This window comes from Panulirus ornatus, chromosome 43 (assembly GCF_036320965.1).
Source record: "Panulirus ornatus isolate Po-2019 chromosome 43, ASM3632096v1, whole genome shotgun sequence".
Classification (NCBI taxonomy): domain Eukaryota; kingdom Metazoa; phylum Arthropoda; class Malacostraca; order Decapoda; family Palinuridae; genus Panulirus; species Panulirus ornatus.
The window spans coordinates 28,302,815-28,319,926 of record NC_092266.1 but is presented as its reverse complement, the minus strand read 5'-3'; the positions used below and the strand labels follow the sequence as shown (position 1 = coordinate 28,319,926).

The 17,112-nt window shown below is 43.9% G+C and overlaps 2 protein-coding genes across 2 annotated transcripts in view; one reads left to right on the top strand and one right to left on the bottom strand.

Moving 5' to 3' along the window:
- The window catches only part of Fkbp14 (peptidyl-prolyl cis-trans isomerase Fkb14), a 36,231-nt gene that overhangs the window by 17,803 nt on the left and 1,316 nt on the right, over nucleotides 1-17,112 (bottom strand). The window contains exon 2 of the mRNA XM_071687365.1: nucleotides 5,967-6,130. Coding sequence (XP_071543466.1) covers nucleotides 5,967-6,130 — 164 coding nt within the window. The remainder of the gene's footprint in view (nucleotides 1-5,966; nucleotides 6,131-17,112) is intronic.
- The window catches only part of LOC139762452 (uncharacterized), a 28,002-nt gene continuing 17,027 nt past the window's right edge, over nucleotides 6,138-17,112 (top strand). Inside the window, exon 1 of the mRNA XM_071687353.1 lies at nucleotides 6,138-8,268. The gene's annotated coding sequence lies outside the window, so the exon portion shown is untranslated. The remainder of the gene's footprint in view (nucleotides 8,269-17,112) is intronic.

The window sequence follows — 17,112 nt, the reverse complement described above, 5'->3', positions numbered from 1 at the left end:
AGAAGATTCACTAAAGCTTTTCCAAAATTCAGCAGAACTAAATTGTCAATTAAAAAGAAGCTGAGGCAGAGATTCAGACGGAAGCATGTTACAGAAGCCTACTCAAAATCATTGGAGGTTACTAGTGGAATGCTGCAGGGTTCTGTTCTGGGACCATTACTCTTCTTGATACGTAATGTCTTAATGGAAGATTGGACTCTTCCCTGAATATGTTTGCAGATAATGCAAACCAAATGGGACCATAGTTCATGAAGTATAGTGATGTTGCATGAGCAGGGAGTGCACAACAATTGAGTAGTAAGTGTTTAATGTCTTTGTTGTGGCAGTTGCATCCTACAAATCAAAAGTATTAGGATATGCTGAAATGGTGTTTGTAATGTGAGGACTGATGATGCTCAGAGCACAGACAGAAAAGAGTGATTCATGTTAGTCTGGGGAGTGTAGCTTTTGATGGGTGCATCTCTGGCGGGATGGAGTTATGACTGATTTTGGAGGTCTACTCCAACCCCCATGATCATCCATATCATTCTGCATCACTATCAAGTCTGAAGCTAATTGATCAAAAATTATTGAGTCATTTACTGAGTAATCAATATTTGGGGAAAAATTCTTAGTGGTGGTGGTGGTGGTGTGTGTGTGTGTGGGGGGGGGAGAGAGAGAGAGAGAGAGAGAGAGAGAGAGAGAGAGAGAGAGAGAGAGAGAGAGAGAGAGAGAGAGACCACCCTCCTATGATTTTTATGGTAGACAAATTGGCACGGAGAACTGAATAATGATGATCACACACACACACATACACATATGAAGGCAAGCAAGTATGAATATGTACATGTGTTTATATGTCTGTGTATAGGTTTATGTATATGTATGTATATATGCTGTATGGGCATATATATATATATATATATATATATATATATATATATATATATATATATATTTTTTCATACTATTCGCCATTTCCCGCGATAGCGAGGTAGCATTAAGAACAGAGGACTGGGCCTTTGTGGGATATTCTCACCTGGCCCCCCTCTGTTCCTCCTTTTGAAAAAAAAAAACAAAAAAAAACGAGAGGGGAGGATTTCCAGCCCCCCGCTCCCTTCCCTTTTAGTCGCCTTCTACGACACGCAGGGAATACGTGGGAAGTATTCTTAATCCCCTATCCCCAGGGATAAAATCAACTGTATATTTCTATAGTGACCTTCATTTCTCCAATCATATTTCACTATATATATATATATATATATATATATATATATATATATATATATATATATATATATATATTTTTTTTTTTTCAAACTATTCGCCATTTCCCACGTTAGCAAGGTAGCGTTAAGAACAGAGGGCTGGGCCTTTGAGGGAATATCCTCACCAGGCCCCCTTCTCTGTTCCTTCTTTTGGAAAAATATATATATATATATATATATATATATATAATATATATATATATATATATATATATATATATATATATATATATATATATATGTGTGTGTGTGAGAAACTGCAGAAGCTGGTGACTGAGTTTGGTAAAGTGTGTGGAAGAAGAAAGTTAAGAGTAAATGTGAATAAGAGCAAGGTTATTAGGTACAGTAGGGTTGAGGGTCAAGTCAATTGGGAGGTGAGTTTGAATGGAGAAAAACTGGAGGAAGTGAAGTGTTTTAGATATCTGGGAGTGGATCTGGCAGTGGATGGAACCATGGAAGCGGAAGTGGATCATAGGGTGGGGGAGGGAGCGAAAATTCTGGGGGCCTTGAAGAATGTGTGGAAGTCGAGAACATTATCTCGGAGAGCAAAAATGGGTATGTTTGAAGGAATAGTGGTTCCAACAATGTTGTATGGTTGCGAGGTGTGGGCTATGGATAGAGTTGTGCGCAGGAGGATGGATGTGCTGGAAATGAGATGTTTGAGGACAATGTGTGGTGTGAGGTGGTTTGATCAAGTGAGTAACGTAAGGGTAAGAGAGATGTGTGGAAATAAAAAGAACGTGGAAGAGAGAGCAGAAGAGGGTGTTTTGAAGTGGTTTGGGCACATGGAGAGAATGAGTGAGGAAAGATTGACCAAGAGGATATATGTGTCGGAGGTGGAGGGAACGAGGAGAAGAGGGAGACCAAATTGGAGGTGGAAAGATGGAGTGAAAAAGATTTTGTGTGATCGGGGCCTGAACATGCAGGAGGGTGAAAGGAGGGCAAGGAATAGAGTGAATTGGAGCGATGTGGTATACCGGGGTTGACGTGCTGTCAGTGGATTGAATCAAGGCATGTGAAGCGTCTGGGGTAAACCATGGAAAGCTGTGTAGGTATGTATATTTGCGTGTGTGGACGTATGTATATACATGTGTATGGGGGGGGGGGGTTGGGCCATTTTCTTTCGTCTGTTTCCTTGCGCTACCTCGCAAACGCGGGAGACAGCGACAAAGTATAATATAATATATATATATATATATATATATATATATATATATATATATATATATATATATATTATCCCTGGGGATAGGGGAGAAAGAATACTTCCCACGTATTCCCTGCGTGTCGTAGAAGGTGTCTAAAAGGGGAGGGAGCGGGGGGCTGGAAATCCTCCCCTCTCAATTTTTTTTTAATTTTCCAAAAGAAGGAACAGAGAAGGGGGCCAGGTGAGGATATTCCCTCAATGGCCCAGTCCTCTGTTCTTAATGCTACCACGCTAATGCGGGAAATGGCAAATAGTTTGAAAAAAAAAAAAAAAAAAAATATATATATATATATATATATATATATATATATATATATATATATATATATATATATATATATATATATGTGAGAAATACTTAGAAAAGCAAATGGATTTGTATGTAGCATTTATGGATCTGGAGAAGGCATATGATAGAGTTGATAGAGATGCTCTGTGGAAGGTATTAAGAATATATGGTGTGGGAGGCAAGTTGTTAGAAGCAGTGAAAAGTTTTTATCGAGGATGTAAGGCATGTGTACGTGTAGGAAGAGAGGAAAGTGATTGGTTCTCAGTGAATGTAGGTTTGCGGCAGGGGTGTGTGATGTCTCCATGGTTGTTTAATTTGTTTATGGATGGGGTTGTTAGGGAGGTGAATGCAAGAGTTTTGGAAAGAGGGGCAAGTATGAAGTCTGTTGGGGATGAGAGAGCTTGGGAAGTGAGTCAGTTGTTGTTCGCTGATGATACAGCGCTGGTGGCTGATTCATGTGAGAAACTGCAGAAGCTGGTGACTGAGTTTGGTAAAGTGTGTGAAAGAAGAAAGTTAAGAGTAAATGTGAATAAGAGCAAGGTTATTAGGTACAGTAGGGTTGAGGGTCAAGTCAATTGGGAGGTGAGTTTCAATGGAGAAAAACTGGAGGAAGTGGAGTGTTTTAGATATCTGGGAGTGGATCTGGCAGCGGATGGAACCATGGAAGCGGAAGTGGATCATAGGGTGGGGGAGGGGGCGAAAATTCTGGGAGCCTTGAAGAATGTGTGGAAGTCGAGAACATTATCTCGGAAAGCAAAAATGGGTATGTTTGAAGGAATAGTGGTTCCAACAATGTTGTATGGTTGCGAGGCGTGGGCTATGGATAGAGTGGTGCGCAGGAGGATGGATGTGCTGGAAATGAGATGTTTGAGGACAATGTGTGGTGTGAGGTGGTTTGATCGAGTAAGTAACGTAAGGGTGAGAGAGATGTGTGGAAATAAAAAGAGCATGGTTGAGAGAGCAGAAGAGGGTGTTTTGAAATGGTTTGGGCACATGGAGAGAATGAGTGAGGAAAGATTGACCAAGAGGATATATGTGTCGGAGGTGGAGGGAACGAGGAGAAGAGGGAGACCAAATTGGAGGTGGAAAGATGGAGTGAAAAAGATTTTGTGTGATCGGGGCCTGAACATGCAGGAGGGTGAAAGGAGGGCAAGGAATAGAGTGAATTGGAGCGATGTGGTATACCGGGGTTGACGTGCTGTCAGTGGATTGAATCAAGGCATGTGAAGCGTCTGGGGTAAACCATGGGAAGCTGTGTAGGTATGTATATTTGCGTGTGTGGACGTATGTATATACATGTGTATGGGGGTGGGTTGGGCAATTTCTTTCGTCTGTTTCCTTGCGCTACCTCGCAAACGCGGGAGACAGCGACAAAGCAAAAAAAAAAAAAAAAAAAAATATATATATATATATATATATATATATATATATATATATATATATATATATATATATATATATATATATTCGCCATAACACGCGTTAGCGAGGTAGTGCTAAGAACAGAGAACTAAGCCTCAGAGAAAATGTCCTCACGTGGCTCCCTTCTCTGTTCTTTTTTTTGGGGGAAAATTAATAACCAAAGGGAGGATTTTTAGTCCCCCGCTCCCACCCCTTTTAGTCGCCTTCTAAGACACGCAGGGAATCCGTGGGAAGTTTTCATTCTCCCCTATCCCCAGGGAATATATATATATATATATATATATATATATATATATATATATATATATATATATATATATATACGAATAAAGTGTACATGAACGCGCACCTTCATAGAACATACAATGCTCCATCAGCCAGGATCGAACCTGGGACCCCTTGTGCAAGAGGCAGGCATATAACCGCTAGGCTAAGGGACTGTATTGTAGGAAACAACTATTCGAAATACTAAGTACTCGAATACCCTTCGCATTACTATGGTGAGCAACAGCAATTATCGCTTGTTTCCCTTAGCCTAGCGGTTAGCATGCCTGCCTCTTGCACAAGGGATCCCTGGTTCGATCCTGGCTGACAGAGCTTTATATGATATATATATATAATTCTTGTATCATTTGTGTGCGCTTGTGTGGTAGATAAGTAATCTCGAACAACAACGTGGCTAAGTGTGAGGCAGGTAGTGGGGAAAGTGTGCAGCGAAAGAGGCACTGTGGCAACTCCTGGAGAGTTTGGGCTGCTCCACCGTTCCCGGTTACTGACCCCGCCTATACTCTAACGCTATTGTTTCCGGCTTCGCCATCGCGGCTTTAATACCGTATCTCCTGTCTTGTCTCTGACACTCCATCAATGATACATCCTGTCGTGGCATGTCTGCTTGAATTCCATTTTTTTTTTTTTTGCGTAGTTACCATCTGTACTCTAAGGGAAGGGAGTTTTACATTCTTGAGACAGCATCTCTTGAATATGTTCAACCATACAGCTTTGTAAATTTCTGCAAGCTATCCAGTTTCATTATCTCGATCTTATTCCATCCATCCACCCACTACCTTTATCCTCTTAAATTACTTTATATCTTTTCGAACGAGTTTCTTGCTTAATCTAATAGCATGGCCTACAGGTTGTTAAATCCATACCTCTTCCGAAGAACTTCATTGCTAAATTCATCATACATTTTCAAAAAACTTAAGAGTTGTAATCAAGTTATCCCTTACTCCTCTTTACTCCATGGTGGAGAGGGTTAAGACCTATAACCTCTCCCTATAACTCTAACCGTAAATGACCTCTTCTAAACCTCAGTGCACCTGTTTGTGCTTATAAGGCGGAAGTTTTAACTTCGTTGGGTCCCACCTTCTAATCTCCCTTTTCCATCGCAGAGACTTTTCAACCTGTTGTTTTCAGCATTTACCAGGGGCGTGGGAACAATTAAAAAAAAAAAAAAAGCTTGGGGGGGCAGCTTGCGAAAGAGCAAAAACCATCTCTCTCACTCTCTCTCTCTCTCTCTCTCACCAGGAGTCACTGAAACAAAGCTAAGTGAGGAAATCATTAAGTTAAGCTCTAGCAAGGGTAATATAGACTCTTATAGACAAAACAACCTGGGAAGTATATGGCTTGTTCGATAGAGGGTTGAGGCTACATCGGCCTCCATATTCACGTAGTGAGGGGTGGGATGGTGGAGTGGTTTTCGACAGATGATGGTGAATGAGGGGAAACAAATAATGAAGAACAGAAGAAGCGTCATGAGTAAGACACGAGATGATGTCTGGGTGGGGAGGGGGATACATACCTGGGGGAATGACCTCACCGGCGCCACGGTCACCGTAGCCGAGCTCTGGGGGGATGGTGAGGCGACGCTTGTCCCCGGGGCACATGTCCAGCAGACCCTGGTCCCAGCCCTTGATCACCTGGCCCAAGCCCAGCTGGAAGGTAAACGGCTGCGCCCGGTCCACACTGTAGGGCACACACCAGGAGGTTAGTGACGAGTTCTGCTGACTGTTGTTGGCCCACGCCTCATAGACCCATAAGCAACCCTCATACGCCTATACATATCCTTCATACACTCATACATAACACACACAGCCTTCATATACCCATACTTAACTCACACAGCCTTCATACACCCATACATAACCCTGCTACACACGTACACTGCCATCATACACCCACAGCCCTCATGCACCCATACACTGCTTTCATGTATCCATAAATAACCTTCATACACCCATACACAGGCTTTATACACAACCCTCACACGCCAAGTTCTGATACATCCTCATCCCAACAGTCCTCCACTTTCTCACTAGACTTTATACACTCATATCTCCCTCATTCACTTAAACACAGCCTTCGCACACTCATACTACTATCCGTGACGTTTTTCTCAACCCTGACTAAAAGACTGCAGTATATGTGGAAACCCTTTAGATATATGCAGAAAAAAGTCTAACATGCAAATTGTGAGTAAACTTGAATATCCCAATGGTGACCATAACTAGAAACATATCACAGAATCTAAAACATACATGAAAATGTTTACGTAAATAATGTGCTTAGCTTAGGGGCCTACTACACCAATAGGAAGGCATAGTAGTACATGAACTTACCTAAAGTCGCAGTTTTGTCATAATCGTGAAGAAGACCATCTGAATTAAATGGAATTGCTCACGTATGAGTCCATAGCGGAAGCTGATACTCGTTTCTGCCTTTGCCGGTGTTTCCTGGGGATCATGAATGCCTGCCTTTCCACTAACTAGCTCACACTGTCAACAAAGGCAGTACGCTGGTGCCGCGTATCTCCACCATCTTCTCGATGATGATATGACCCTTGATCACGACGTTACGACCCTTGATTACGACGACGTTACGACCCTTGATTACGGCGACGTTACGACCCTTGAACACGATTGTACAATCCTTAGGGTATAATAGTCAGGCCATCATAACTAAGGGTAGCACGATAGTGATAAAGGGTTTACTAGCGGCAGGTATGAGACGTGGGTGGGAGGCCGGAGCCTAGCTCGCTGCCACCCTCACAAGGCCATTCAAGTTAATTCTGATTTTGGCATTGCTGAGCGAGGCGGTCGGTGCATGTAAGGGTGGGCTGGAGCTGTGGGCAGCAGCACCTGGCGTCCGCCCCACCAGTGTCTCACACTTCCCAACACCAAGCCATCTAGGCATCTGGCCGTCAATCCTCACCTCAACTACTTAAGCTGATAGAAGGAAAATAATCAGTGGCTTCAGTTACTTGCTCTGCAGTGTGGTGATTTTTTTTTGCAAGAATTGTGAACGAAGGTTCAAGGGAGTAATTTTTTTTTCTAAGCACGAAATGCAAGTCTTGTTGTCATGGTAAGAATACAAGATTGGATATCATTTTCATTAAAGTGTCATCAGAGTAACGAACACTGATACTACTGAATATATGGAAACATTCTCTTCTGAGACCAGATGCCAGACGAGTGGGCCCAGGTATGCGAGGGAAGAAATGAATGGAGTTCACGGATCATTGGCAGAGTGCCATGTAAAGATATTTCCCAAATGATCGAAATAATATAAGGCAAGAAGAGACGGGAAAATCTGGAAATATTCCATAACTTGCCTGGGAGCTGGACAGGAGGGAAGGGGTGTACGGAAGGAAGGGAAGGGGTGTACGGAAGGAAGGGAAGGGGTGTACGGAAGGAGCGAGTATGGATACAGGAGGCATCATTTTAAAGTGCACTAGTAAATTATGTTACCGTACTGTTTGTGAAAAAATTTTTAGTTTTTTCCCCCGTTTCTGATATGCCTTGTACAATAAGGATAAAACCTTTATCCTTCCTATGGATGTTTCCCAGGCAGGGTAAGTGGGTAAAGGTGGAGGCTGTGATGTGTATTGGTATGGTGTTCGGGGAGTCGACAAAAAACAGCAACTAACTAATGCAATGATACTCTCAGGTGGTACACTGGCAGCTCGGCTGCACAGACGATGCTGTTTCCCGTTATCAAAAGATATGATATCAGCAAGGCACAAGACACCTCTTTGTGTAGGAAGGAACGTAGCTTGTTCTGGACGGTCGTGACTGCAAACAGCGTGCTCTGCATCATCACACATGGTACTTGTGTTTCCAGAGATAAGTTCCCGTCATTTTTTGTAACATTTACACACAAACACACCAATAAGGGAAAAGTAGATTACTTGTCATTTGTTCGTAGTGAAGTTTTCAGAAATCAGGGCCAATAGAATTCTGAGTAATAGTTTAAGGAATTATAATTTGCTTTGTTGTCATACTGTATATCGTATTGTGGACGGTAAAACAATTGAGTTCATATTAGGTTGGCAAGATCAACTTGGCTGTGATATAGAATGAACGAGTTGGCATGGCGGGTTGGATAGGGTGAGCGAGATTCCCACGACCACCAGCCCAACATTCCACTAGAATAAATAAACTGATAAGTCCAGATAGCGTCAACAGTGGCAAGGGGAGATCCAGCTGGGACGGGGTAGTGATGCTGCCTCTCCTTCCACCCATCCAGCCATACCAGGAACACTCGCACCCATAATAGCTGTCAGGATCTGATTACAAAGGATATAGAGAGGTAGACTTACGACTGGGCTCTGAGCTGACTCATACGTACTGTCTTAAGCTCCCAACAATGAATAACGCCACAACCCCATGTTACTGGTCTAACTTGATTGTGCCTGAAGAAGTGAGCGTTGATGGTGTAACATACAAATATCATTAGGTCTGTCGTACTGGTGGATGTTCATTCATTACTATGTGGGATCTGTCGTTTGGGTGCGACTTGTATATACATCCAAGACTGTGTAGCGGGTGTAGCTCAAGAATACCCTCCGTGCTCAACGTCTAGGGTGTTATTTGCTAATATTTCAAGGTCTGCATGATGAGGATTCGACTCATAATATCACCAGGGTTTAATACTAAAAGCTTGACTTATGATTGCCGCCAGGACTCAGAAAGACTGTCCTTCTTTGTTGAGGGAGGGAACTGTAGTTATCGCCCGGGTTTAAGCTCTCGATGCTATGTGACAGATGACAATTATATACATCATCAGGGCTCCGCAAATGTCAAGAGCAATGGAGTAATGGGTCCACGTTTTAAAGAGTCAATGTTTAATAATATTTGACCCGTGGATACCACGTGGATTCTGTATTTCGTCTAGGGGCGTGATTGGTACAAGTGGTGCGGGCTGTGATAAGAACTGGCACCGCGGACATGTGGAGGTGCTGTCCCTCGGAGCCTCACCCGCCCGGCCAGCCTCACCTTGGGTCCTGCCTAGTGGCACACATACGGAAACTGAGTGTATTGATTGCCGACTCCTGCCGGTAGTGTTAGATCAGGGCGGCCTTCGCCTTTATAATATCACACTGACTACGGCATCGCTTGTAATATTCAGGCCAAGTCTTGTTTGGGATATAAGTCTGTGTTATGGTTTACCCTGGCTGGTGAAAACTAAATTGGAACTGACGTTCGTGGCTGTTCCCTGCCATTCCTCTGGTCAACTCCCAGCCAACACCTGAACTCACTGCAGTCATTCTGACAGTTTTCTTAACCAAATTCACGGTTATTCTCAAGGCTTTTTGAATCACTCCAAATGTATCAATAACCCTCAGATATTCTTTTTATTTTCTATTATTTTTCAAGTGTCATTTCGGTGTTTCACACATGTTCATCGCAGAACTACCTTTGCCACTCACAAAACTGACGTCATATGAGCAGAAACGATATCTTAAGTTTCCCCAGGTTTCTCTGTGGAGAGGAAGAACATTGATAGTACGGACGCCGTGGGCCGCCAGGGACACCCCGCTCTTTCCCTTACGTAGTAGGCCTCGGCCACCGGCAGACTTCCTCACCGAGGCCACGCCTTAAGTAACATAAAAAGCCCCCATAATAGGGAGAAGTAAAGAGAGAAGTGTTAGAAGAATTAAAAGTTTTGGAGGAAGCAGAAAAGCTGGCTCTTAAAAAAAAAAAAGAGCAAATTATAGCCATTAGGGAGGACATAAGGTGAAAGAACTCTAAAGCTTAATGATGTAGTGAAAGAAACTGACATCACAACGGCCCACATACGAATTGCCAGTGACCAGAAAGTCACCATGTGACGCAATGGCTTGACAAGAGTTTTACAGGGTCTAACTAATGGAAGGGGTGGATACACAATCAGTCAGTTCCATTGGGTAGAAACGGAAGTATCAGATATCATACTATGAGTGCTGATAAGCTGGTCATCTTTGGATTCTGTCAGGTATGCATGTAAAGCATTGGAGCCTCTCTGGATGCGAGAGCAGAACACCGCACACGGATGGATCTAACCATAGTCACAACAGTTACTAGGATAAGTTTCCAGCATCTAATCTGAACTACCTGTTTCTTACAGACAGACTTAACCGTGTGTTATATAGGGTTTTAGATATAGACTTTGATACCAAGTATGTTTATTGTGTTGACGTGGAATTTCGGAGCCATCAAAGATGGAATGTTGTGAGGGGATACAGGAAGAGAAATAGGAAGAAAATAGGCTCCAGACCTGTTTGTTTCACCCTTGAACCATCGGACCTCGGCTTATCTCTGTGGTTGGATCAGTTAGGCGTGGAGTTGGTGATGGCGAGGGCTTGCTTGTCTAGCTACGGGAGGGCTTGTCTAGCTACGATGGTTGTCCCTACATGTTTCGCCACTCGCTCCTCTTAACACAAATAAGACAGTTCACACTTCTTTAACATGACCGTCTTACATTAAGCTGAAGTAAGTATGCGCTACCAATATCAGGAACGGGAACGGAGGGGAGCTGGTGGCTTACCCTCCTCCCTGTCCCAGGACGCACGAAGGCAGATTTCCGGGTCGGCTGCGCAAGATGAATTCCCGCCCTTATGACAACAATGAGAGTTCAAATAAGGGGAAAGAAAGGGGGCCTGAAGAATGCGAGCCGCCTGAGAACTGTAGCGCTAAAGGAACGCCACCATTAACATATCAAAAAAATTAGGGGAGGGGAGCGATGAAGTCTAGCGGAAAAAACCACGTATAATAATTATATTTATTATTATTATTATTTATTTTTATTATCATTATTATTAGTTGTAGTAGTAGTAGTAGCAGCAATAATAATAATAATAACAATAATAATAATATTAATAATGTGTAGAGTCTACACGCACGTATCCCACAATGGTGGTGGAGTCGGCCAAACCAGGTGATCACGTACCTCACTCACCAAGTACATGACAAGGACGTTGCCACCCTCTTGTACCAGCAGTAGCCGGGGCCTCCGGCTCCTACCACCCTCTTGTACCGGCAGTGACAGAACGGAATACAACCTACAGGCTAGGAATCGGACCAGCTACGCTATTTAAGACATTTCTTCCCCATGAAGCTGATCGCTGAATTTCTTTCTCGATTTTCTAGAGGTAGTGCTACATGCTATAAATATATATTGTAGGATTACGTTTGGGCAGAGGCAGGGAGGATACACGCACCAGTTACTGAGCATTAATTAGGAGTCAACGACCGTTATGGTACCCCGACCACCCCACACAACCAGGCCGCTGGGGTGAGGCCCTCACGGGAGCATCACGTCTCCCACATATCTATTGATTCAGCATCACCTCATCTCCATAGGAGATCTGTGTGTGTGTGTGTGTGTGTGTGTGTGTGTGTGTGTGTGTGTGTCTGTGTGCAGGGATGGATGATGGGCATAAAGAGCTGTCATTGGGTTGAAGATGAATAGAAGGGATGCTGCTGTGGCTGTGGTGTGCAGGTGGTTGAGAGTGAAGTTAGGCCGGACATGGAGGACAGAAGGAGACGTGATTGTTGGAGAGTGAAGGGTAGCGTAAGACCAGATGTGGCAGATGTGTTGGGATGCGAGGAAGACCAAGAGTGTGGCAATGATGGGTGGCAGATGTTATGGTTTCATGTTGAAGGTTTCAGTCACGAACGGAAACGCTTATCAATTCCACGTCTCACATATGCCGCTTTTTTTTTTTTATATTTTTCTTGAACGTTGGAGGCTCCAGTCCCGGACAAAGGGCCACATCACTGCCGGGCCTTAATTGAAATATGCAGAGGTTAATTTTAAGGGAGAAAGAAGAGACGAGAAAAAGCATTTACGAATTTTGGAGAAAGTGAAAAACCCGACTTTTATCATATGCCAGTTCACAGTCATTGGGAAAGACATGAGAGTGTGGAGAGTTCCAAAGCTTCGAGGTGTAGGTTAAGAAACTGTTATCAAAACGGTTCACCCTTGAGTTGCCAACGGCCACACAGTAATCATGTGACGCAGCAGCTTGCCGAACATTGCGTGGTCTGGCTTGTGGTGGGGAAACACAAGCGGCCAGCTCACGGGAGCCAAAAACAAAGTAATACCTATATAGATGAGGGTAGGTGAACCAACATTGCGGTGGAGGGCAAGCGGGTCAAGTTTTAAAGTTGGCCTGGGAGAGTTGATAAGTCTGATCGCTTGCGACTGAACTCTGTTAAGAAAGGATGCAGAGCTAGAATGGAAAAAACGAAGTTAATGTGGATCGACAGGAGTTCTTAGCGATGCCTTTAGCTATAGACCAGAGAGACCTGTCAGTGAATGACGAGGAGAGGTTATTGCACTTCCTTTGAATAGAGGAACGGTTGTGCCTCACGGATAACGTACTTGCACTGATTATGGGCGGTGATAAATGCTGAATGGGAGTTGGAGGAAGGAGAGTCTTTTTCAAGCCCGATATGCCTAATCCCTTGCCTGAATGGCATCAGAACGGCTGTACCATGGATTGGAAGACGAGGTCGTTTTGGAGGTTGAGGGGATATGTGTTTCCATTCCCGTAGGCATAGCCTCTGCTGTGCGTTGGACGCAGACAGAAGTATCACCACGTAAGAGACAGTTACTTACCCAAGGAGATTCGAAAACGTATTTTCGTAAGTTTTTTCCACTCAGCGTTGTTGAGGTGCCAATAATTACGTTTAGAAGGGGCTCCTGGAATGGGAGGTGCCGTTAAAATAGATACATTTATGAGAGCGTGGTCAGACGAACCAACTGGGGGCGAAATTACATAGTTACAACACGAAGGATTGCAGGTGAAAAACAGATCCAGAATATTAGGAGAGCGATCACAGCGGTCAGGAGTATGGGTTCGGTGAGAGGTAAGTTGTCCTTAGATCATTGGGAATAGAAAACGTGAGATCTTCAATCCCTCACGCTCCGTATGGGAAGAATTCAACCATTCCCTATGGTGAATGTTGAAATCAACCCGGTAGAGGATCCCGACTTGCGGTTGAGAGGATGCCACAGTCTTATGGCAGGAGTTTAGACAGGCCAAGAAAGATATAAAACAAGTGGCATTAGGAGAGTAAAGAAACAAAGAAAACAATGTCTGTTGGAAGAGAAACGAGAGGAAAAAAACAGGCAAGGCATAAGAAGCGGGCATCAGGCTCTGAGGTGAGACTGGGAGAGGTAATACGTAGCATTGCTTTCAAAAGCCATGGTCGGGCATATTCGTGAGGCTGGGGAAGACCCACATGTTAGACCAGTACTCCATACAAGTGCAATTCAATCCTCTGTATGACCTGAGTCAAGTATTTGGGAGTGGATCAGGAGTCCTCCCGTCCCTCCCCCCTACAAAAAAAAAAAAAATAAATAAATAAATAAAAGCTTTTCAGAGATAAGACTTTCTTCCTTCGGTCTCCGTGTCAGAATACACGTCAACGACCAGTCGTTCCTGGTGTGGTTGGGATGTGCTGGGGAAGTAAGTGGGTGCGGGGGAAAGGCTACGGTAGAGGCTACAGAAAGGGGCGGCAGGCACGGGTGGGGTACACAACAGATGTCGTCGTCAGGAGGAGGGTGCGCTACAGTAACCCTGACTACCCATAATCACAGCGCCGCCTGGCAACTGTCGTTGCTACGATCAATACGGATCCCTGCCTCCAGTGTACACACGCACACACACACACACACCTGTAACACGTGCACATTACCACGTGCAAACACCAGTAGCATGCGTATCACTCATATGACCTGCACACGCACACCTGCTCGCACACCTGTCAGATCCAGCGATAGTGTGCCTCTGATTCTGCCGTAAGTTCACTAGTAATATAAGATATACTTCATATATATATATATATATATATACATATACATATATATATATATATATATATATATATATATATATATATATATATATATATATATATATATATAAGGGAGCGGGGGGCTGGAAATCCTTCCCTCTCTTCTTTTTTTTTTTTTAATTTCCAAAAGAAGGAACAGAGAAGGGGGCCAGGTGAGGATATTCCCTCATAGGTCCAGTCCTCTGTTCTTAATGCTACCTCGCTAATGCGGGAAATGGCGAATAGTATGAAAGGAAATATATATATATATATATATATATATATATATATATATATATATATATATATATATATATATATATATATATATGCTAATCACACACACTGAAAATCTCCAGTACCACCTCAACCATTACAAACTTGCCGAACCCAACCAGCATGACGCCTCATCGCCCACTATCATCATCACCAACACTACACTCTTCATCACCATCCCCACCACCAACACTATCACCACAGCCATCATCATCATCTGCACCACAGCCACTACATCGCAATAGCGACGGACCTACCACCACAACCAGTACCTCCTCACCTTCCTCACCGCACTCACTACCACCACAACGACCACTACCACCTCATCTACCACAACCACTACTGCCACCACCACCACCACCACCACTTACCACACTCCACCGCCAGCTTAAATATACAGTCCTTCCTGCTTGTCAATCCCCAGTGTTCACCTGGCAGCACGTCAGGCGAGGCGAGGCACTCGACCACCTCATCACAAACCTCACAGCAATATCCCTGAAAACACTTGCTCACCCACTCATACCCATTCTAAAGTAGAAGATAATTCTCTTTTACCAGCAATTTCCACGATAACATCTGTTAATTTTCACATGGGAGAAAAAGAACAAAAGTGTCGGTCTCTTACAACCTGCGTCGAATGAACTACCCGTGGGTAGGAGGTTGCGCAGCACCTGACAGTGGGTCATGTACCCCGGGCACCGTTGTTGGGGCATTGTACAGTCGTGGTCCCCCTTCTCTCCCCAGGCCCACGTGTTTGGCTGGGATATGCGCCACCGTCCACCCCCTTCCCTCCAACACCCCCGTCCGCTAGTGGCACCTTCTGTCGTCGAGGTGCCATTCATGAGCCTGTCTTTGATGGCCGGGTTCGAGGCGTCGCCGTCCACTCTGGTGGCACAGGTGTGAGGGGTGCCAGTCTGTAGCAGCTAGTACGGAACGCTCGTGTGGTGCTACATGTTCTGGGGTACAGCACGTCTGGGGTGTCACTGTGGTTATTATGGGTCTGGGGTACAGCAAGTCTGGGGTGTCACTGTGGTTATTATGGGTCTGGGGTACAGCACGTCTGGGGTGTCACTGTGGTTATTATGGGTCTGGGGTACAGCACGTCTGGGGTGTCACTGTGGTTATTATGGGTCTGGGGTACAGCACGTCTGGGGTGTCACTGTGGTTATTATGGGTCTGGGGTACAGTAAGTCTGGGGTGTCACTGTGGTATTATGGGTCTGGGGTACAGCACGTCTGGGGTGTCACTGTGGTTATTATGGGTCTGGGGTACAGTAAGTCTGGGGTGTCACTGTGGTATTATGGGTCTGGGGTACAGCACGTCTGGGGTGTCACTGTGGTATTATGGGTCTCGGGTACAGCACGTCTGGGGTGTCACTGGGGTATTACGGGCCTGGGGTGTCACATGGGGTATTACAGGTCTGGAGGTGTCCCTGGGGTACCTCAGGAGGTCTGGCCTGCGACAGATCTAGGATCGAGGTGGCTCACCCACCAACTCATCATCCATAACGTCGTCTTCCAAGACTTAATACACTTGCTCAGAGCAAATCCAGATTTCTCTTAAAAATAATTCTCCTTTCAAGGCAAGTCCTTAGCCAGACGACAGTGAAAAGAGCAGCAGCGTCTGCAAAAGCTGGGCCGTGAGTGTGCAGTTCCATACGTGAGTGGTAGGTATGGTGGGTCAGCCTAAGGAACGTGCCTCCATGGATTAGCTGAGTGCTTAACTCACGGAAACTTGTTCTGAATAGTAACTACTTCGTGAATGATCTCTGAACTATATATATATATGTCCTCTGAACTATATATATATATATATATATATATATATATATATATATATATATATATATATATATATATATATATATATTGGAAAGGATCACAATTTTGCGCTTGATCAAGATATTCCTATGAGTCCACGGGGAAAATGAAACACGATAAGTTCCCAACTTATCGTGTTTCGTTTTCCCCGTGGACTCATAGGAATATATATATATATATATATATATATATATATATATATATATATATATATATATATATATATATATATGTGTGTGTGTGTGTGTGTGTGTGTGTGTGTGTGTGTGTGTGGAAACTTAGTACGTTTTGTGGAAAAAGAGAGACAAAGGTGAAATCTGGACTCGTGTAAGATACTGGATTTATAATCAACCACAAATCTTTTACGTGCGAGTAGGTAAAAAATGGAGAAAGTTGAGATAGAGAGATTAGGAAAAGAATAAAGACGTTCTTGAAGATAATAATAATAATAATAATAATAATAATAATAATAATAATGATAATAATAATCGCTTATGATATTTACGAGGTCGAGATGTACTGGTCATATTCAACCGACTGATGAACTGTGTGACTGACCACAGAATGAAGGCGTCCTCGGGAGATGCCAAAGATGTCATTGTCGGAAATGTGTGTGTGTGTGTGTGTGTGTGTGTGTGTGTGTGTGTGTGTGGAGGCGATGCTAACCTGAGTGGAAGGAGGAAGTGAGGGCTGGTGGGCCGTGTGTCGGGCCACTGCCTCGTACACGATTTAAAGAGACGTAACAACTGTT